General features: G+C 33.4%; 1 protein-coding gene across 12 annotated transcripts in view; it reads right to left on the bottom strand.

Moving 5' to 3' along the window:
- Window positions 1-24244, bottom strand: part of HLTF (helicase like transcription factor) — a 52106-nt gene that overhangs the window by 17361 nt on the left and 10501 nt on the right. For 6 of the 12 annotated variants that reach the window (XM_045503334.1, XM_045503327.1, XM_045503329.1 and 3 more), the window contains exons 4-17: window positions 23527-23660; window positions 22653-22750; window positions 21015-21089; window positions 20664-20855; window positions 17943-18038; window positions 14826-14898; window positions 13408-13498; window positions 11820-11899; window positions 11693-11734; window positions 10549-10638; window positions 7598-7695; window positions 3451-3594; window positions 1935-2073; window positions 1153-1288 (exon numbers count right to left, since the gene is read on the bottom strand). In XM_045503334.1, coding sequence (XP_045359290.1) covers window positions 1153-1288; window positions 1935-2073; window positions 3451-3594; window positions 7598-7695; window positions 10549-10638; window positions 11693-11734; window positions 11820-11899; window positions 13408-13498; window positions 14826-14898; window positions 17943-18038; window positions 20664-20855; window positions 21015-21089; window positions 22653-22750; window positions 23527-23660 — 1488 coding nt within the window. The remainder of the gene's footprint in view (window positions 1-1152; window positions 1289-1934; window positions 2074-3450; window positions 3595-7597; window positions 7696-10548; window positions 10639-11692; window positions 11735-11819; window positions 11900-13407; window positions 13499-14825; window positions 14899-17942; window positions 18039-20663; window positions 20856-21014; window positions 21090-22652; window positions 22751-23526; window positions 23661-24244) is intronic. The other 6 variants (XM_045503338.1, XM_045503330.1, XM_045503332.1 and 3 more) reach the window with 1 other exon arrangement.

The raw sequence follows: 24244 nt of genomic DNA, 5'->3' as shown, positions 1-24244 counted from the left end.
TCAAATTCTTAAGTACCTACACTAATTGCAAGGCATTATACTAAATTTCATAAACTCCGAATGAGAAAACATCTTACTTTCAAAAATATTTTTTCAGTAATATGAAAAACACAGTACAAAATAAGTAATTTTTACAAAGTAAAAAATTTAAAAAAATTTAAAATTGCCAAAAAAATTAAAACACAATGTGACAATTCAGAAGAAGGGAGAAATGCCTTCTAGGTTCTACAACCTTTATACTCCCTTCTCATTATCAGAAAAAAAGGAGGCACATCAATTCTTTAAGGGAAAGTTTTTCCTAACACTGAAATATAAATAAAATTTCTTAAATTATAATTTACATAGTTGGTTCTGAAAAGCAAGCAGACAGTACTGCAAACTAGGTTGGTGGCTTCTGAACCTTTTTCCCTATAACCACAGTAAGAAACACATACCATCCAGCAAACATTATTGTATAAACACACATACACATATAACAGAAACATCTCACAAAAACAATACTTACTATGTGTGATATGCTCTGTTTTCTTAAACCTTCTATTCTACTTCACTTTGTTTTATAAGGCTAACTGCCATCTTTATAATGATTTCACAACCTGCTAATGGATCCCAAACTCTGAAAACCACTGCTCTAGCCAAAAACCTTAAACCACATTATTAGCGGAGTACCCTGTGAAATGGCTATCACCAAGTTGAATTTTATTTGTCTCCATGAGAAATAGCTTTCTCTCTTATTGATGCGAGTGTATATCCTACCATTCGATTACCACTATATAAAGTTACACAAGATAAGTTATGAAAATTTAGTGCATACTGGATGTTCAGAGCATATAGTTTTTCCTGCCACTGTTTAACCAATTAATGGTGGTTTCAGGGGTAACAGCAACACACAAAGACCATAAAGCTCTGCCTTTCCTTTTAGTTAGACTAATATCAAAGAAAGGAAAAGCTTGTGTTTTAGTGGTAGTTAGAAATCTTTGTCTTCCCAGCCAACAATCATTAGGTTCTGAGAGCCAAAGGCATGAAGCTATAAATGCTTTTGGGAGAAGAAAGCCAACAGTGAAGTTAAAATAGTACTCAAAGTGCCAATTGGTTCAAGCTGCTTACAGTTATTTGTTGCTAATATTAATCCGTTTTCATGAAATTACTTACCTAAGTCCCCCTTCATCTCCCATTGTGACAGGACGCTGTATTGTTCTATGCCACCATTCTCTATCAATAAATGGCTTAAGTTTTAAAAAGGAAAGAAGAGACCACAAATCCTTCAAAGAATTCTGAATTGGAGTACCTAAAAGTAACAGAAAACTGTTGTAACTCCACAACCAGAATATCCATTCAGAATATCCATCTGACCCAATCAGAGAAAACAACAGTTGAAAATAGGCATTCTGTACGAGGCACACCCGCTATCAAGCTGTAACTATAATCCTTTGTTAAATACATACACAATCTCAAAATACAGTTTTGCTCCAATTTTTAGCTCTTACTTGCCATACTAATAAAGAAAAAAAACCACAGCCCAGTGAATTCAACTTTCTCCTTATCCAAGAACATGTATTTATTTGATTTTAAACCAGCAGTACTAACAAGGAAAAAATGACTTTGAGTTTATATCCTCTTCCCCATTTTCTAGTACAGGCGTCACAAGTAGCAAACAAGCTTGGCTTCAAGATGAGAAATAGGGAAATCAAGATTCTGATTGAGAATTAAAGTGTCTAATCAATCTCCAAGGTTCAAAAAGAAATCTAGTGATTGTTCCATTATATTATTCAATGTTGCCATAGCATGGGGAACTGTGAAGAACAAGTCAAAATATTTTATTAAATGACCTCAATGATTAATTACAGAACAAACTTTTTATATTCACATAAAACTTATAAGTTACCTAACTCAATGATACATATTTGAGAATTTTTTAAATATAACCTTTTTACCTGTTAATACCCATCTTCTCTCTGCTTCTAAATCAAGTACAGCTTTTGTCTGCTGAGCATTTGGATTTCTTATTGCATGTCCTTCATCCAGGATCACTCTTAGCCACCTTATGCTATGTAATGGACTATCACCTTTAGTCTGAAATAAATGTTTCATGTGAATTAAAAACACAGGGAAGTAAAACAGTACTTCACGTAATTTGGTAAATACACATTGCTACTATTTTTTAGTATCAACGCTTACTATGTGGTAGATACTGCTTTAAGCAGTACACACGTTAAGTTACTGAATGCTCGGGGTGCCTGGGTGGCTCAGTTGGTTAAGTGTCTAACTTCAGTGCAGGTCATGATCTCACCACTCTTGAGTTTGAGCCCAGTGTCGGGCTCTGTGCTGACCGCTCAGAGCCTGGAGTCTGCTTCCAATTCTGTGTCCCCTCTATCTCTGCCCCTCTACTCACACTCTGTCTCTTTCTCTCAAAAAATAAACATTAAAAACAATTTTTTTAATTGCTGAATGCTCAAAAGCTTACAAAATATTATGGTTACTCCTATTTTACAGATGAGAAAACTGAAGCACCAAGGTGTGAAGTACGTATGTTACTCAAAGTACTATAGCTAGGAAAAAGCAGAGCTAGCATTCAAACCTAGGTAGTCTAGCTCTCTACTGCGACTTTGGTTCAATACACTGAGCTAATTTCACCTCAGATTAAAACTGTAATGATAGAACTAAATTTTCAGTAGTAAGAATTATTGAATTTAACATAATTAGTTTCTTTTATGTAATAGTTAACGTTCTTATCAGAAGACCAAAATTTTGACAATAAGGTATTTTGAAAAACATTTTAACGACTGGAATAGGCAAACAAACAAAAATTAAACTTTTAAATGAATCAGGAAACTCATAAATTTCAGCTATTAAAAAAAGTTTATTTTGGGGCGCCTGGGTGGCGCAGTCGGTTAAGCGTCCGACTTCAGCCAGGTCACGATCTCGCGGTCCGTGAGTTCGAGCCCCGCGTCGGGCTCTGGGCTGATGGCTCAGAGCCTGGAGCCTGTTTCCGATTCTGTGTCTCCCTCTCTCTCTGCCCCTCCCCCGTTCATGCTCTGTCTCTCTCTGTCCCAAAAATAAATAAACGTTGAAAAAAAAAAAAATTAAAAAAAAAAAAAAAAAAAAAAAAAGTTTATTTTTAAACTGAGATAATTAAATCATTGTGATAGAAAATAATATTCTAGAATACAAGAAAAAATAGAATTCACTTACAAACTGCTATCTAAACTTAGTTACAATTCCAATGTAAAACTGTAGCTTTAAGTGTTCTAAATGGAAAATATTCATAATTAGCTGAAGAAAGCTGAACTTTTTTTTGCAGAGTATTAAGAAACAATCTCCTATTTACTTCCTACATATTCTTAAGTATTTAGAAAAAAAGAGCACAAAGTCTGAATTTTAGAACACTTTAGAAACCTGAAGTGTATTTCTCAAATTCAACTTCTGAAATAGGAGTCTCAGCATACTTACTCCATAGTCATGAGTTAAAATGTTGTATGTAGTCAAAACAATATCTTGTTTTGAAAGCAAGGCTGGGTCTCTTATACGGTCAGGACCATAATAAACATAAAAATTCAAGTGCACATCTGATTTTATATGTTGTCCAAATTGATCCTAGAAGAAAATTAGAAATATTTTAAATAGTAAGCAGATTAGTGTCGGGAATAATATAAAAAAGTATTGTTCTGGCAGTAGTATCACAAATCAAACTATTAAAATTGCATAAAATCAAGTTTCCTGCTATCTAAACTAAAATAACAACCATGATAATAACAATACTAATTATTATTGTATTGTCAGGAAAACTGACATATATGCCATAATAATACACTATATAAATTTTGCCTGGCCCTACCAATGAGCAGCCACTTCATTTTTAGAAGGAAAAACAACCAAATGTCTTTTAAACAGTAATTAATTTTTTAAAAATTTAGTATTAACAGAAAGGCTCTACTGCTCCCAGGAAGTAAACTTGATAATATCAAAATTAAACAGCAAAAGAACAACAAATATTTTCAAGAATATAGGCAGAGATTCAAGCTCAGTATCTACTTTTATTCATTTATCACAGGCCTACTATTGGTCAGATTATCAACCAGAAGGGTGGTATAGCTAAAAAGAAAAATAAGACCTAGTCCCTGCCCTCTCCGAGGACATAATCAATTTAAAGCACTTGACTTTTTTTTAAATCATGAAAACAATAGGTCTGAGAGACTGAGCAGGAAAAAAAAAATCATGATTAGATTGGGGGAAAAAAGGACACCAGAGAAACAAAGCTCTCACTCTTAGGTGGGAGATGATAAACCCCTAAACCACAATGTCAGAAGTAAGAAGAGAATAAAAAGGACAGGTATGAAAGAAAGATACCAAAAAAAAGAGACTGATGGGACTTGAGGACTTAAATATGGGATATGAAAAAAACAAAAAACAAAAAAACGAAAGTCCTTAATACTTAAAGTGAGTGCCTAGAACTGTGTGATAAAGATATAAGTTTAAAAAAAGAAGGGGAAAGTAGGTATAAAATGAGAAAAAGAGTAGTATTACTATTTTAGACATTTAAAATTTTTGGCCACTACAGAATGTCTGACTAGAGATGTATACTACAAATATTTAAATATTGGCCTGTAATACAATGTAGAGATGGACTTTATAAAGTTATCAGCAGACAGTACATGAAGCTTAGGAATGAGTAAGATATTCTAAGAACATGTATAATGAGAAAAGAAGGTTAGGGGAAGAGCCTACAAAATGATAGTATTTAAACAGTCGGCCTCTGTTTCTACTAGGACAGGATTTAAAATATTCCAGCAAAGAAAAAAACAAAGCAAATGTGGCAAACTTTTGAAATTCTTGAATCTTGTTTAAGTAAATGCAGATTTGCTTAAAAATTTTTCTAATATTTCAAAAAAGATACCGTGCTTGTTACACAGGGGGGAAAGGCATACTAAATAGAAACCATGGGAGAAAAGTAGTGGTCAGAAACCTGGGGGAGCAACAAAATTGGACAGGGTGGGGAGGGGAAAAGTATTAAAATTTCAAGAAGGAATACAAGGTAGATTTTTTTTAACTTGTAATTTATGTTCATTCCCTCTCTCTGAAAAAGGTTTAGGGGCACCTGGGTGGTTCAGCTGGTTAAGCATCTGACTCGATTTTGGCTCAGGTCATGCATGATCTTATGGTTTTGAGTTTGAGCCCCACGTCAGGCTCTGTACTAACTGCACAGAGCCTACAGATGTCTTACAAAATAAAACATAACAAAATGCTGTAAAAAGAAAAATAAAGTCAGAGCAGAAGTAAAGAAAAAGGGAACTCAGCGGACACGGCAACAATGAGGTCACTGAAGGCCTTCATAGTTACTATAGAGGGTGAGAGCAAAAACCAGACTACTATGAGCTGAAGAGAGAATGATACCTGAAATAGTGAAGGAATAAATACTAAGAAAAGAGGATAAAACATGAAAAACTTAAGGTGAAAATGCAGAGAATCTTATTAAGAAAACCGGTGGAAAAGGAAAAGAGAAAGAATCCAATAGAAAACTGAATCAATGGGCTGCTTTGAAATGGAAAAAAAAAAAAAACGTTATTTGTGAAAGGACTAGAACTGAAATAGAAAAAAATTAACTTTCCTGGAAAAAGAGAGTTATAGTATTGAGTTTCTAGTCACTGTGCTAAGTGCTGTATATGAATAAAATAGATACTATTTCATTTTCCATTGGGAGGAGAAGTAACTTGCCCAAGTATTCAGAATAAGTATGTGGTGGAAGTGTGATGGTCTCTTACAGCTTTAACTGTATTCCTTCCCAGATCTGAAGACAACAAAAGGATGATAAGGTAGTTCTAGCCTACTCATTAGGGTGCTAGGTCATTTACTTGGGGGTTAGGAAGAATTAGCTTATTGAGAGATTGCAAAATTTTAATCTCAGCCAGGATTCCATATATGCCCAACCAGCTCTCATTCCTTTAAAAATCAGTTTTTTCCATAATCTCAGTAGGCAAGACTTTGCCAAGGTTTCCTTTCTGAAGTTTATATTATAAAAATTTTGCTGTTTTCCAAATATTAAATTATAATGAAATACTGACCAGCCACTTTTAAAAAACATATCCTGAACCCAAGCTCTTAAAGACTCATAGTTCTGTTTATACTTCCTTAATACTTGTAAACCTCACCCTGAAACTGTCATTCTAGTACCTGTGTACTATCCTTCCCACAATGAACTACATCTCAAAAAAAAGAGGATAGTTTTTTTGGAATTAAAAAAAGAGCAAGAGGGAACTAAACCTCACTCTGGTCTCAAGAGGAAAAATGACACACAAATCAGAAAAAGATGTTAATTTTAAAAATCTATATCTATATCTATATATATACACCAAAAACTTATAATAAAAATTACCAAAGAAGGCAAGAGTACATAAAAGTCAAGAAGAAAATAAAGAGGCAATTAGACAATAACTACTAATCTTTTCCAAAGCAAGTTAGAGAACAAGTGGCAGAAGCCAGATTATAGGCTAAGAAGTAAAAGCACAAAGTGGAAATTAAACCCCAAAAGGTACGACAGAGAAGGAAAGGATAAGAGCAGCAACTTAAAGGTGAGAAATAATCAAGAGGAAGTAGTTAAAAATGAAAAAGATCTGAGTATGTGTCAAGAAAAAGCCACTGGGAAGAGACTAAATAACCAGGGAAAGAGAAAAATAACAGATAAAATGCAAAGGTGGAAAGAGATGGAATCCAATGCCTAGACTAAGATAATGGTCTTACAAAGAGTGGGACCTCTTCCACCTCTGAGATTAGAGGAGAAAAGGCCAGGAGAGATGCAAATAACCTTTGACATGGCAAGAACAGAAGTTCACATCCAGTGGTCCTTATGTTCACAATGCTTCCTATAGTCATTATTTCATTATAACATGCAGCTTGAAGCTCAAACTGGAAAGGAAACACAACCAAGCTGTTCCTTATACATAACACAGAAAGAGGTTCTATTCTAATGTAATGTTCTAGAATAGAAATTCAATCTGGAAGAAAAAAAATTTTCTGGTAGTCGTAAAAGCATAGGCTCTAGAATTAGAATGTTGGAGATTATATCTTAGCTCCATCATTTATTAGCTGGATGATCTTAGGCAAGTTCCTGAATTTCTCTGTGTTTCAATTTGGTCACCAGGAAAATGAGAATAATAGTTGTGAGGACTAAACGAGAAAGTCTATGAGAAGAGCTTAAGGAATAACGGAGTACATACAGTTCACTAAATGTTACAAGTTGTTATATAAACAAAAGATATTGCTAGTGTAATTCTTAGAAAAGAGTTTTCAATAGTTCATAAACATAGTGGAATCTTAAAATTATATACTTTTCCTACCTTGGGGGACAGAAATGGCAGAGGAAGAACTATAAACCAAATCTTATGATAATAATTAATGATGTTTCTTTTACTATAAATCTTCAAAAAAAAAAAGTACTTCAATTCAGCAAATGAAACCCCGATCACCTAACAAATTATTTTAACTTAGACATAGAATGCTGACCAAACATATTTCTCCTAATGAATGACTTTAACAAAATACTTTTCAAGATGAAAACTAAAATATAAATTATGTCACATTTTAAAAGGCTGTGAAGACTTACAATCCAGTTGCTTAACACAGAAAGTGGACAGATGATCAGTGTTGTTCTTGGTCTCTCTTCAACATCAGTTTTCTTTGAACTCTCTACTGCGGATGCTCCTAAAAGAGTGAATCAGTTGAAACAGTCTTCAGCTTTTTTTGCATATATATGAAGTCAATAAAGAGATGGCAATATGTGCTTCTATGAAAAGAGTAATTAGGAAGAATTAAAATGAAGCAGATAGACTTCTGTTTCCAGCCATGATGAAGTAACAGGAACTAGATTTTTACCTTGTCGATTTATTATTTTTTACCTTGTCACTTTAAATAACTACAAATCTAGACACTGATTACTTATGGGAGGTAGAGAACTATGATTGAGAGGGGGCACATGGAAAAAATCTGGAATATTTCCTGATATGTATTTGTTACTCATAGTTATTAAGATAACATTTGTCCTATGCAGTTTTTGGAATCTGTGCTATAGTTAATGTGGTAACCAGACTCCAAGATGGCCCCTAATAATATCCACTTTCTGACTGTCACAACCTCACATGGTACCCTCCCACATTCTATTAGGGATATGGCAAAAATGGTGGTACATCACCCCTGAGATTAAGTTTCCCCCCCACCGCCCCCACCCCCCTTCTCTGATCACTCCCTTTGGAAGAAGCCAGCTGCCATGCTGCAAGGATACTCAGGCACCCTATAAAAGGACACACTACAATTTTATTTTCCATTCCCTACTGGACAGTATTTATATTATTTCAACATTTTTCTAAAAAACACAATAAAAACTTTTTTTTTCAGGTATCCTTTTACATATCTAGGTGATTTATCTATCTTCATTATTTTTGCCCCAATTGCTCATACCATGGTAATTTATAGTCCATAGTACCTGGGAGTTCCTGTTGCTGCACAACCTTGCCTATACTTGGCACTGTGAGATTTTTAAATGTTTGTAAATATAATGGGTGCAATAGTACCTCTCTGTTCCTTTAATTTGATTTCCTCAATGACTGAATCTGCCTATCTTTCCCCACATTTATTAGTTGTGTTTTCTTACTTTGGAATGTACATTTATATTCTTAGTGGCTCTTCTCCTACTGGATTGTCTTTTTCCAATGGATTTGTGGAGGTTTCTTTACACATTCTAAATGCTAATCCTTTGTAAGTTACACTTACCAGAAATATCTTCTTCAGTCTTATTTTTTACCTCGTTTATGGTGCACTTTGATGCATGGAAATTTAAAATGTAGTAGAATTTCATCAATTTTTTCCTTATAATTTTTTGTGTCTTATTTTAGAAAACACTGTCTACCACAAGATATCACTTCTGTCTCCACTCACTGATTTTTGTTTCTATTCTGTTTTTCTTCCAGAAATATGCTTATTTTGTTTTTTGGGGTTTTTTCACAGCTATGATTTTTTACAGTTTCTCTCTTCTATTATTATGGCTGTGTGCCTGCAAGGAAAAAGAACTTTCTGTGTGTGAACTTAATTCTAACTGAATTCTATCTTAATTCTATCTCAACAGAAAATTCCACATTTCTTAAAATTTCTAAAATTAGGGTTGAGTATTCTACTTGAAATGCCTGTATTTTCCATCCCTTTTTTTTTAAGTTTATTTATTTTTGAGAGCGCGAGCTACGGAGGGAGGGAGGGAGCACATGTGCACACAAGCAGGGGAAGGGCAGAAGAGAGGGAGAGAGAGAAAATCCCAAGCAAGCTCCACGTTCAGTGTGGATCCCAACAGGGGGCTTGATCCCATGATTGTGAGATCGTGACCTGAGCTGACTAAGCCATCCAGGCACCCCTATTTTCCATTCCTGTCTGATTCTTAGACCAACATCATTCTGTGATGCGTCAAATAACCTCTTTAACAGGTCCCTTTCATCATTCTTTACTATCCACCTTTATTTTATTCACAGTGCTTATTATTTAAAGTTCTGTGTTCAATTATTTATGTTTCCCCACCATTAGACATAAGCTATGAAACAGACTTTTATCTGGTATATCCCCAAAATGTAAAACAGAGGAGACTAAGGCACAGAAATATAGTAACTCATCCCAGATCTCCTTAACCCTAGAGATCAATCTCTTTGCATCTCAAATATTTAGAGTCTTACAGTGTTTTCCTATGAATTACAAAATATAAAATTATAATAAAGGTCACTAACATTCATAAGTGAAAAATTCTACTCATACTAAGAACTGAATATTACAATTTAAAGAATTCATATTAAATTAGGTTTTAAAGGGCCATCAAGGGGCACCTGGGTGGCTCAGTCAGTTAAGCATCCAACTCTTGATTTTGGCTCACATCATGATGTCACAGTTTGGTTCATGAGATCAAGCCCCACATAGGGCTCCTGACACAGCAAAGCCCACTTAGGATGCCATTGCTCCCTCTCTCTGCACATGTGTGCTCTCTCAAAATAAATAAACACTAATATATATTTTAATGAAAAAAATAAATAGCCATCAATTGCTCTAGGCCTTCAGTAGAAGAAAATATTTCTACTACTAAGATGAGTAAAGGATCTCTTTTCCATCATATTTCTGACCTAACTAAAATAAACAGAATTAACAAAAGAAAAGGTATTAGAAGGAAAACACACAAACATGCACTTCCAAGAACAACAGGATTCTGTACCTTTTTCTTTAAAAAAAATTTTCTTTTAATGTTTACTTTTGAGAGAGACAGAGTGTGAGTGGGGAAGGGGCAGAGAGAGAGAGAGGGAGACACAGAATCTGAAACAGGCTCCAGGCTCTGAGCTGTTAGCACAGAGCCCAATGCGGGGCTCGAAGTTGGGAATGGAGAGATCATGACCTAGACTGAAGTCAGATGCTTAACCGACTGGGCCACCCAGGCACCCCGTTCTTTTCTTTACTTTTTAAACTTCTTGTACCATGTTAAAATTGTTTTGCAGTGAAAAAAACGAAAGCTAAAAAACCGTAAGATTTACTGACCTTTTTTCAACATTCTCCTTTTTGTTGCAGGGGTAGATGAAATAAGCGCACATGCAAATTCTGCATCTTCTTTAACCTTAGAAGATCCTGCTGAAATAACCACAGAATCATTAAGATACTGGAAAACGAACTCTCCCCTGTGCTTATATCTCTATATCTTAAGAGCTTATACTACTAAATAAAAACAAAATATCTGGTGACCTGACACTAAAAAGAATCATTCTAACTCAGAGAAGGAATATGTAGTCACTTATCATAAAGTGTTACTTCTCTTGAGAAGAGATGTGAAAGTAGGAGCAGCCATATGCAAAGTGAATCAGCTTCCAGGTGGAAGAATACTTTCAAGGAAACAGGTGTTTGACTTCTAATGATGAGGCTGCCAAATTTTCAGATCAGTTAGTGGTAACGAGTTATTTTCCAAATGCAATACACTTTCTCAACTAATTAGGAATATAATATGATCTGATTTACAAGAAAAGAAAAATAAAGAGTTATGTTTTAAAGTAACACATAAAAGTAATGATACTGGTTATTTTTACATCTGTATGACAATACAAACTAACAATTATTACCCAGAAGATGCTCCCACCCAACTTTTGTAATTATAATTTATATATATACAAATAAGGTTTTATTGAAGTAATTTTATAAGTGGTAAAAATTACTGTGTTTAAAGTTAGTTTAAATATTTCTCTTAGATTTTAATTTGAAACTAATCTTTCAATTTACCTCATTCATTTACCACCCTTGATAAGTTCCATGAAATAGTTCAAATGTGAACAGGAGTCAAGTTTAAGATCTGTTACTAAAGAGGGGTGCCTGAGTGATTTAGTCAGTTAAGTGTCTGATTTCAGCTCAGGTCATGATCTCACGGTTCGTGGGTTATGCCCCACATCGGACTCTGTGCTGACAGCTCAGAGACTGGAGCCTGTTTCACATTCTGTGTCTCCCTCTCTCTCTGCCCCTCCCCTGCTCATGCTCTGTCTCTCTCTCTCTCAAAAATAAATAAACATTAGAAAAAAATAAGTTAAAAAAAAAAAGATCTGCTACTAAAGAATTCTAAGCTAGAGAGATACAAACCTATGGAGTTTTACTTTAATAATCTTTAAGAGTAGATTATGGATACTGAGATGTATATACATACCTTTTACTCTTTTAGTCTCAGACTGTGAATTTTTCAGTTTGCCTACAACAAAACCAAATATAAAAAGAGTCACAGTAGGAAATCAGAATAAAGGACACATTATCAAATCAAATCCATTTCACATTACCTTTCATTTTCTGTGGCAATTCATTTGTTTCAATTTCTTCTGAATCACTGCTTTCAATATACTGGACAACAGTTTTTCTTCTAAAATAAAGTGTACACAAATTTTTTATCAAACCAAAATAAAATGAGATATGAAAACATAAGTTTTAATAAAAGCAGTATAATGCTTCCTATTGTTTTAATTCAAGGAACTCTGACAAATGAAAGTAAAATTTCCTAAAAAGCATTTTGCTTTCATAGCAGATACATTTATATACAAAATGCAGTACCACTATTATTAAATTTGAAAAAGAAAACCATCCTAAAATAATTTTAATATTGAATTTAATATTCAGTAATTCAAATGAAACACCTATATAAAACTAGAACTAAGAATAACTCTTATCAAAGAAAATAATTCCAATATAAAATATAATTCACAATGAAAAATTTTATGTATTTTGTGTAGAAAGTACATTACAGTGATTAAGTTGCTAAAAATAACGGCCTCTGGAGTCAGACTGCCCGTATTCAAATCCCATTCAGCTACTTATTTGCTATGTGACTTTACGCAAGTTACTTAATATTCATCTATGCTTTAATTTCCTCATTTGGAAAATACGAGCAAAAATACAATTCACTTCATAGGATAAAATGTGTTACTATATGCAAAGCCCCTAAAATAGTGCCTGTTGCACAGTAACATACATGTATAAATTATCATATGTATTGGTTATTAGTTTATCCCATGTCCTCTTTATTTTTATTTCCATGTCCTTTAATCTTATCTGGTCAACCTAATAGTGCTATTCTCAGGCTCATCATGGTCAGCTCAGAATTGTAAGATTTGAGATCCAGATGAGAAACTGAGGTGCCCTGGTTTTGTGCTCAGTTTAAGACAGGTATTAATGAAGAAAACAATTAAAAGCCCCAGTTTTGAGATCCTTATAGGACTAGCTAACAGAGACTCAGATTTGAAATCACATCTGCAGATATTAATGGTAGAAAATACAGTACAAATAAAAGTCATTTAGACCTATTTCAGAGGGTAAATGAAATTTATAAAGTTAACAGATTCAAGTTAACATCAGAGGAGCATTATGCGCTTTATTCAAATTCTCCCTCTAGTCTACATTAACACAATAGTCTCCATAAATAACTTCATCATATTTTATTTCTACTAAAGGTGAAGAGAGAAAGAACTGAGATGAACAGAGTGTTTCTACCAAGTCATCTAATAAATAGCTGTCAGTTTTTATCTCCTGAAAATAATAGGAAAACTCTTCCAAAGTCAACAAAAACAAAAAACTTGGAAGCTAGATCTTAGTTCCTATGTAAAAGAACAGGAAAGAAAGTGGTAGAAAGGTTAAGTGATTATTAGAAACTATCAATTCACTTCTTTTATAGATTAGTATTACTTTTCTTCACCTACAAAATAGGAACACCCAACCTGCCTAAGTAACAGTGATTTTGGTAGTTTCAAATAACAGAATGAATTTGAAAGAACTACATAACTGAGATATAATGGTCTTATCTCTCTCCTATATATAAGAAAATGGAGAAAGAGTTTAAACAAATATTACATACAATCAAACCATAACAAAATTTACCTTTTGGGGCGGGAGCTAGACAATTCTGACTTGGGATATTTATTCTTTCCCTTGACATCTGAAATACTGGGTTCTCCACTACATCTAGATCCTTTCATTTCAAAGAAAAGGACAAATATACAGAGTATTAGTAAACTGTCTTGACTGAGTATCCTTAAAACTTTGGTTTTCCAACTCAATAGTTCAACTTTCTTAGTATCTTCATTCCTCTTCTTTCAATCAGCCAGCTATTCTCTCTACTAGTTTTTAAGTATAGTATATTCTCACTAAAAAATACCTTCAATTTCTTGTACCCAGTCTTTCCCCTGTAGTCATCCAGCCAATTCCCAAACTGGCTGGCTGAATTTCCTGCTGTACACCAAGGCAGCTAAGAGCTGCTGGAAAAAAAATGAACAATAAATAGGTGGCATTACAAGTTTACATTTTCAAATCTCACCTGCTGCCTGTGTCACTTAGCAACTCTTTTATGTATCACTCAGCCTCCGTACCCACTCACCACAGTGGTATATACTGGACCCTTTGCCTAGATTCTTCACTCCCTTGACTCCTAGATGATGACCTACTTCATCTTCAAAGAAAATTGAATACCATTTTCTATAATCCCAATTTTCCTACCTTTTTAAAATTCCCTCTATTAAATATTTCCCATCAACCTTACTTTCTTTCCTTCTAATGTTAATTCACTTATCTATGCTCTTGGTCTCATTGCCTGCCCCTGCCAAGAGGCCTAAAAATTATTCTCTCCATTTTATCCCACATCTCTTACATTTCTTTCATAATGCTCTCCCCTGCAAAAAAAAAACAAAAAAAAACCCTCAACTCTGCCTTCATTTCCAATGATTTTTGTTTCTCCTATTTCAAACTTAGCAAAATACATAATAGCATACAACTGTCATTTCCAATTCTTCACTTACTATTCTATCTGAAAATATTTTCAGTTTTTCTGTTCTAACCAATCTTCAGAAATTAATTTTCCAAAGGCCATTAACAGCTACACCAGCTATTTAACTGCTAAATCCAGAGTTCTCTTTTCATTTATCCTCTAACTTCAGAATTTGGCTCTAACCTATCTTTCTATTCTTATCTGCTATTATTCATGCATACTACATTATTATTAACATAAACTACTCTGAGGTCCCAGAACAAAATAGGTTTTATGTTGTTCTTTTGTTTTTACTGCCCTTTCATGAATTTTTTTTCTCAACCAAAAATGTTCTTCCTTAGCTTCTCTGACTGGTATACAACCACCCAATTCCATCATGACCTCCTTGATGAAATTTTTCCTACCAGTTCTCCCGAGATTTTTAGAAAAAAATATCTAAAATTTTTGTATATTACAAAGCCAGAGCTTGAATTACATCATCAAACTGGAAAAATTTAAATCAAATATGGGGTCATGGTTCAAAAGTAAACTTTACCTTTGATTAGTCCATCTGCCTTTTCACTGGTATTTCCTCCAAGTTTCATAGTTTGATCGTTAACATTACACTCCTGGATGAAAAGGCATATTTCTTACAAAGCACTGCTGTCAGTTTTAAATAAACTTAAAAAGCATCCTATTTTATACTGCTTTGCTTTACATAATAAAGATTACTTATATTGCTATCCCATTCTGGGGCAATTGGGGGAGATGCATTAAGTGAAGAGGAAAAATAAACCAATTAAAAATTTTTTCACAGCTATCTCAAAAGTGAACACTAGTTGGTCTTTGTTCAAAAGAAATACAAAAAACAAAACTCAGTTATAAATGGCATATTCATTAATGTAAGAAACACTTGTGAAATGGAATTTACTTTAGAATTAAAAGGAATTCTCAGACTACAAACTTTCAAACCAAGAGTCCCTACTCAGTAAATAACTTATCTTTAATGAGGCCCTCATTGCCATCTTGTTCTCTGGAACTCCCAGGGGATAGATGCAATAGTACAGATCCTAGAGTACTAGGATATTCTATTCTACCATATTCTATTGAGGATTTTCTTGCCAGCCCGGACTTTTTCTTTTACCCTTCATGTATATCCCTTTGGTTCAAAATGTATCAATGCAGACATATGTACAAAAACTTCTATAAAAGTACAATTTTATATCTCTTTGTAAAAATATTTTTAAATGATTCTAATGGGAAGAGTTCCTCCAATCTTTAATTCTTGACTTAATGATTCTGTAGGGAGGAATGACAAATGCCAATTGGTTTGAATTTAATTCTTCCCATTGAAAAAGAGAGGTGATGAAGTCATACTGAATGGAGATTAGAACTGGTGGTCAAGAGTAAAAAGTAATTTCTGCTGAGATTAGGGCTAATAATGGATAGTTTGATTTTAGTTTAAAAAAAATAAAATTTGAAACATCTTATAAAATCCCAGAGTTAAATTTTACTAAAAATGTAGTTGAAAAGATCCATCTCCTTCTAATGGTATGAATCTAAATATGTTGAAAATCTAAAATATAACAGGTAGAAAAATGTAACTAGAGGAATTATTTTAGATTAATAAGTTTTTATCTTTTTTGTCAGAGCTCAGGGTATTTTTACTTTAACCAATGTCAAATATTTATTATTTAAGATTGCACAGCCATTAAATATTAAATACATGATACACTACAATCCAAAATTGTCATTTTTATTAGAGCAGTATTACACCATTGTTTTTTTTTCTTACAAGCTAGACAAATGGATTTTTTTTAAGTTTTTATTTAAAATCCAGTTAGTTCACATACAGTGCAATATTAGTTTCAGATGTAGATTTTAGTGATTCATCACTTATATACAACACCCCGTGCAAGAAACTGATGTTAAAAATGCTTCTCACCAAATGTAATACCTAGTCTTCTTCAATAATTAGTACAACCATTTATATTTAACAACATGGAAAAAAGAATCTAGAGATTCATCCACAAATACGTGTGGATGTCCTTTACATTACTGTTTTATATTAAATGATTTTGCTCAGTAAGTTTTTTCTTCTGAGAGTTCAAATGTAAACCTACGAAGTCCAACCTATTAAATCATACTACATTCCAATCTAATGGAACTTAAATCAGTGACATTTCACTCTGTAAGCCTGGAATATCTAAATTTATTTAAAACAGTGTAATTTTTGTTGCGATAAATTCTTAGCTGGAAATCACATTTTTAGCCTCAATTTTAAGGAATGTGGCAAACTAAATATCCTAAAACCTTCCTACTTAAACACAATACCTTAAATGCATGGCTGATTCTGGGGCGGGGGGTGGTGGGGAGGGAATGCCTTACTGATGATAATTTTTTAAGCTGTTAATTGCTACCGAAGCTGTCAGTATAGTCTTAGGTGATGTTCTTCTGTTTTAATTACCAAATTAGGAAGAACAGGATGTAAAGCATCAAACTACTCATGGTAAGCAGTTGAATCTCAGACATTCAAATGACAGAGTTAAACTCCCAATAAAAGTACAAAGAAGAAAATGCAACTAAGTGCAGAAATTAATAAACAGACTCTCAATATGCATTGGCAGGAAACTGATATGCAGCCTCTTTAAAAACTAAAAAATTACGGACACCTGGGTCACTCAGCCAGTTAAGCGTCTGACTCTTGGTTTCAGCTCAAGTCATGATCTCATGGTTCATGGGTTTGAGCCCCATGTCGGCCTCTGTGTTGACAGCACAGAGCCTGTTTGGGATTCTCTCTCTCCGCCCCTCCCCTGTTCTCTCTCTTTCAAATAAACCTTAAAAAAATAAAGAAAAACTTAGAAAAGTCAAAAAAAAAAAAAGAGGTATTTTGCATATGCCATTTTCTCAGCTATTTCCTACTTTAAGTTCTTTGAATTTTCATCTGAGAATGAAAAACAATTGTTTCATTCTAACATTTATTTTTTCCATTAAAATGAATTCACTTTTAATTCTTAGAAACTAAATATAAATATACTGTGTTTGTATGCCATGTGTAAAAATATATATTAGGTAAGTATCAAGAAAGTTACCCATGTTATCATCACTAGGACACAATTAGCACTGTGTGTGACTATATTCAGACATACATAAATATGCCTTTCCAAAATGAGGACTCAACTCATAAATGTGTACCTGGCCTTTTTTTTTTTAAACTAAAAATATCATAAAAATAAGTATTCTTCAAAGAACAGGATTTTGTAGTTGCATAATATTAAATTTTATAACTATTTATTAACATAACTGTTACCTTATTGAAAGTAGTTTCTTTTGTGCCTTTAAAATAATGCTGGGGTTCGGGGGAGAGATTTGTACTTTTCTATCTCTGAAAAAAATGCATTTCTAATAACTTTCTTACACAGTTTCTCTGAAATGGCATTACCGAATCACAGATTATAAACACTTTTAGGATTCTTGATATATATTACCCAATTACCCTCAAGAATTTAGTATCCAACTTTCACTATTATCAGCAACACATAAGAGAGGCCTTTCACCGTTTCTCTGAAAACACTGGATATTATCAATTTTTTGGCAAATTATTTTTTAATGGTAAAATTAAAAGGTCTTATAATGAACCAGAGACTTTGGAGAAAATACTCTAATACTTTACCTTCTTCAGTTGACTTTTTTTAATTCTCTCAACAGGAAGAGGTTTGCCATCATGGAAGTTGGTAAGAATTACTGCAATGGCTGTCAAAGTTTTGCCCTTAAAAAATGTTTTAAAAGACAAATGGTCAGATTCTGAAACTCAGTTGGCCACAGAACATTCTAAAACCAATTTAAAAATCAAGTAAGCAAATATTATGTAGTATTCAAGGCCATAGGAACATCCTATTGTATTAAATAATCTATGTATTAGTAAAAGTATTTTGTTGATTAGGAAATGCCTTCCCACACTGTATTACTAAGAATTATTAAATGATGTACTCCATAAAATACTACAAGCATCCCTGAGAAATGTCATTCTATTAAGTAATTGCTGTCCTAAGATTTTACATTTAACTCTGAACTAATAAATTTATCATGAAACTACAGCTATTTGCTTGCCATGTAGTTCAGAGCTAATTTAAAATGGTTAGTAATTCCAATATGCACATGATATAATCATTTTATTTCATTTAAAGATAACTGTAATACTTAAAACCTGTAACTTATCAAGCATAAAGGACATGGTGTTTCTTGTGCATTTTTCTTAAATAAAAACACATAATCTTTCATTATTTTCCATAGCTGAATTTGTAACTAGCAACACAGACAGAACTCTCTGGCAATTTTAAAACAGTTAAGGCAGCAGTTTTCTAAGTGTAGTACACAGGCCCTAGGATTTCCCAGAACCCTCTCAGGAGTGTATGTGCAGTCAAATCCATTTTCATAATACTACCAAGACATTATTTGTGTTATATCTTTAGTAATGCCACAAAAGGGAGTTGTGGGTAAAACTGCTGGTACCTTAGCATGAAACAAAGCCATTGGCACTACATTATACATTGTATTTTTAGCTGCCACATACTCACAGTTTAAAAAAAAAAAATGCCAGTTTCATTTTAACAATGTTCTGTAAGAATATTCTTGATGAAGCAGTACACATGAATTTTATTAAATCTTGCCTCAAGTACACACCTTTTTAATATTCTGTATAACAAGATGGGAAATACATATAAATTACTTCTGTTGCACACCAAAATATGAGGATTATCTACAGAAAAATTACTTGTGAGACTGAGGTTACAACCTCAACTAGCCACCATGCACCACCATGCATCATCACCTTTTCATGCTTCATTATTTCTACTTGAAAGAATGACCAATAACCAGTTATTCATGACTGAGTGGTAGACTTTTTCTTGAAAAATGAACAAAGTAAGGCTATCTTTAAGGGCGAATAAACAGATTTGTTGTTAATGGTAAGATCTGAACTTTCAAGCAAAAATTAGAATGTTGGAACACTTATATCTGACACCATAAGCACAGGCAGCTTCCCAAAATATAAATGCCTAATATGATCAGCAGTAATATCAAAGAGTGTAAACTTCTGATCCTATACAATGAAATGAATCAACGTCTGGCAGATGTGTATAACTCAATGAACCAATATTTTCTAAATAAGCAATGCCTGATGTTATAAAATCATGCATGATTAAAATATCCTTTCAATGGGCAAGCTAAACCAATGAATTTTAATGGAACAGAATACAAAACCATTCTAATACCATTTTTAAATTCTACATTGTAACTACTAACCTTTAATAAACTAATACTTGCTTAATTTCACTGTTGTATCAAAGAATTATAAAAGTTATCTAAAAAGGCTATTAAAATCCTCCTCCTGTTTCCCAACTACATATCTGCATGAGAACTAATCTTCGTTATGTACTTATACCAAAACACCATGTTACAACAGACTGAATGAATAAGCAGTTAGGACAATTCAAAATTCATCTTATTAGACCAAACATTAAAGTGATTTGCAAAAATGTAAAACAATGCCATTCTTATCAAAACTACTTTTGTTTTGGAATAGTCCTTTTTCATTTAAAAATACACTATTTATGTTAACAAGTAATGTATTTATTAACTATTATTTTAAAATAACTTAAATTTTTTTGTTTTAATGTCTAATACTATAAATATGGATATAACACAAAAACAAAAAGCTCTTTGAAATCCTTAAAAATTTTTAAGAGTATTAAGGGTTACTGAGACCAAAAAGTATAAAAACTGCTGGTGTAAGGCATCATAAAGGTATATTTAATACTCTGTATATCACAATACTATGACAGAATACAGTTTCATGTAACATTGTTGTCTTTCCCTTTTTTTAAAGAAAATTCATGAAAGATAATCTACTTGAATTTGAAAAATGAGAAACACATGTTTACACATTATTGCTAATCAACCAAACAAACCAAAAGAAAAAAAGTAGCCACATTTTAAGTGAAAAGACTTAGAGAAAACTGCTCCATACTTAAAGTGAAATCTAGTCCCACACTGACACCAACATATTCATATCTCTATCGACTTCAAAATTACTTCTATAAAATCATAATTACAAAATAAAATTAACTCAAGGGGCGCCTGGGTGGCTCAGTCGGTTGGGCAGCCGACTTCGGCTCAGGTCATGATCTCACGGTTGGTGAGTTCGAGCCCCGCGTTGGGCTCTGTGCTGACAGCTCAGAGCCTGGAGCCTGCTTCGGATTCTGTGTCTCCCCTTCTCTCTGCCCCTCCCCTGCTCATGCTCAGTTTCTCTCTATCTCTCAATAATGAATAAACATTAAAAAAAAAATTTTTTTAAATAAAATAAAATTAATTAATTCAAGAAAAAAATAATTACCAAACCCATATCATCAGCTAAAATTCCTCCATGGACATTTTCTGGTCGATCCTTCTCAGAAAAATTTGTTATTGTGTTGTAGTAGAAGTCACTTCGCTGTTCCCAAAACGGTGGAAGGTCTTTACTGTTTTCCCGTGAAACCATCCAAGCTAGAGCTTGTTTTTGATGTGGAAGCAATGGTGTTTCAACAGCCTATAAACAAAAGGAATGTCTTAAATAGAAATAAAACAAATCATTTTTTTTCCCCATGCAGATTCTGGAAAACACTTGATCTTGTGCTAAAAACTATATAGATACACAGCATATTTTAAAATTCCAAATAGTTTTAAATAGAAAATATTGGCTCAGTACCTCAGCTGGCTCCATTTCATGAGTTTTATCATCTTCTTTTAAATCTTCAAACAATTTGTCAAATTCTGTTTTAAGCTACAACAAATAATACCAAGAAACATCATGAAACAAATTAAAATAATCTCACTTCAGACTTTTCAAATCATTTAATTAACTAAAAGATTTGAATACCAAAAGGTACCTAAAATATTCTTTGAGTTGCTACACTGTTCACTGAAGCAGTATGAATAGGTGCTTTGGGTATAAAAGGTTAACCATAGGGGTGCCTGGGTGGCTCAGTTGTTGAGCGACTGACTTCGGCTCAGGTCATGATCTCACAAGTTCGTGAGTTTGTGCCCAGCATCAGGTTCTGTGCTGACAGCTCAGAACCTGGAACCTACTTCAGATTCTGTGTCTCCCTCTCTCTGCCCCTCCCATGCTCATGCCCTGTCTCTCTCTCTCTCTCTCTCTCAAAAATAAATAAACATTAAAAAAAAATTTTTTTTTAAGGTAACCGTGTTAGAATCAAAAGAATACAGAAGAGAGAAATCTGAGGCTTGTCCCAGTTTTATCACAAACTAACCCATATACAACATTGGGCGAGAGACTTAACCTTTATGGCCCTTTATCTTATTCCTGTAAAATGAAAGGGATAATTTAGATTTAGAGTGTCTCTAAGGTTCCTTCTGCCACTGAAATTCTGTGAGCCTATTAGTTGTATTCAAACAATTTTGGCAGATCCTACCAGGCACATTTGACTTTTTTCATGTCAAAGACATTTCATTTACTATTACTAAAACAAAGAACTTGCTATGTGCTACAAAATATTAAGAGATGATTTCAATCTTACACTAATTTAGCTGGTTCTTTAAACTGATCTAGTCTAGGGGCACTTGGGTCGCTCAGTCAGTTGAGCAGCCGACTTGGGCTCAGGTCACGATCTCACAGATAATGAGTTTGAGCCTCACATCTGGCTTGCTGCTGTCAGTGCATAGGCCACTTTGGATCCTCTGTCCCTCCCCCACTCATGCTCTCTCTCTCAAAAATAAATAAAAACATTAGCACAGGCTCAAGCCCTACTAATAATGATCAGGTAAAATATGGCAACTGCAATTAGACGAAAAGGCTAACACAGATGGGTAAAGACAAAAAAGATTTGATATGAATTATAGACTAATCTCCACTGATTTTACATCTTTTTTTCTAAATTAACTCAGCCTAACAGTATCTTAGCTCACAAATTAGACAAAGTAAGAACTATACTAATGCTAAGATTTGGAATTAATTTCTCTTTGCATTTCATTTGCAACCTTATTGAATGAAAAGTTTCAAGCTTCAATTTTTTAAAGTTAATATTTGGACATTAAAAAAATTTCATGTAATACAAAAATATTAAAACATACTAAAACATCCCATGCCTATCTATACAACAACACGTGTTTTAAAATATGTATGAATGTGTATGCATTACCTATCATTACTTTCCTTTTACATAAATGTTTTTCATATATATTCTATTTATTCTACAGCATGTTTCATAACTTAATATATCTGAAGATCACAAACACCAGCATATACATATTTATCTTATTCTTTTAAACATCAATCTTCAACATTTAACATTTACTTTTAAGATTATAAAATAAAACAGAAGCATACCTGTTCAGTTGTCATCTGTACTGCAGCATGAACTGGCATACTATAGCTTGGTCCAGCTCTTCCAGAGCCCCAACTACTTTCTAAACTGAATCCTAAAGCTGCAATTTACAAATGAAAATAATAAAATCACCAAATGAATTATCTTTCAGTAAGTAACTTTTAGAACTTGTTTAAGTTGCATTAAAAAAAAATCAATATATTTCAAAGATTTTTTAAAAACTAAAAGTCATTCAGGGACACCTGGGTGGCTCAGCGGGTTAAGACTCCGACTTTGGCTCAGGTCATGATCTTACAGTTTGTGAGTTCGAGCCCTGTGTCAGGCTCTGTGCTGACAGCTCAGAGCCTGGAGTCTGCTTCACATACTGTGAATCCCTCTCTCTCTGCCCTGCCCCCATTCACACTCTGTCTCTCTCAAAAATAAACATTAAAAAAAATTTTTAAAAATAAAAACTAAAAGTCATTTAAAAAATACATTATTAAAATAATTCCACATTATTTGAACAAACTCTTGCCAGATAAATACTTCTACTTCATTCGCTATTGGGAGATTCTTTTTGTCTATAATTTATCAAAGACAATACTTGCAAATTAGGGATTTCCAGATATTATCATTGGGGGAAATTAGAGGAGGGACTATAGGACCTTTTTGTACATATGTGTGCGTGTACGCGAACACACATACTCCCTCCTATAAATCTATAATTATTTCAAAATAAAGAGAAAAAAATTCAGGGATTTCCTTAAAAAGATTCCTGAGAAAAGTTACAACTCAGAGCCTTCAACACAAATTGATTAGCCAAACTCAAGAAAAAATGTTTTACAATTCCTGCATCTTATGATATCAAAATAATAGAAGCTTAAACCCTAAACTTACTTTTTGGTGCAGGACCCAATTTAAATCCATGTTTCTTTAACTGATCTAAAACCGCTTTCCTATTTTCTTCTTTTCCCCAAAAAGTCATATGGAGAGGCATGGTAAAAGCATTGTTTGCACCAAAAGGAACGACCCTATTATATTTAAAAGCAGAAAAAAAAGGATGGAATTAGAACTGTTATTTTCCACTTCCATGAAGAAGAATGTGACTATTAAATATTAGAAGTGTTGCATTTTAATTTTGCAAAGAAGTAAAATAAAGAACTATTTGGGCAAAGTAGAAAGACAGAAAAAGTACAGGGAACAGGATCAAAAACAACCAGAACAAAAGAGTGGTTTTTAGGAACAGAAAGCCAGAAGAAACGGAGAAGATGGAATAAAGCAGAATAGCCTATAACTGAGATTATAAGACAGGTAAAATAGTAAATTTAATTGAGAAGGTGGAGCTTTCACTAAAGGAACCACTATAGGTAGCAACTATTCTGAGAATGGGGACTGAATTGCAAGAATTACATCTGACCCTTGAACAGCATGGGTTTAGGTACGCTGACCCCCTGGTGCCGTCAAAAATCCACATATAACTTTTGACTCCCCCAAAACAACTAATAGCCTAATGTTGACCAGCAGCTTTACCAACAACACAACACATATTTTGTAGTTTACAGGAATTACATACTGTGTTCTTAAAGTAAGCTATAGAAAACATTAACAACATCAT

The sequence above is a fragment of the Leopardus geoffroyi genome, chromosome C2, assembly GCF_018350155.1.
Source record: "Leopardus geoffroyi isolate Oge1 chromosome C2, O.geoffroyi_Oge1_pat1.0, whole genome shotgun sequence".
Classification (NCBI taxonomy): domain Eukaryota; kingdom Metazoa; phylum Chordata; class Mammalia; order Carnivora; family Felidae; genus Leopardus; species Leopardus geoffroyi.
This window is presented reverse-complemented; position numbering and strand designations above follow the sequence as displayed.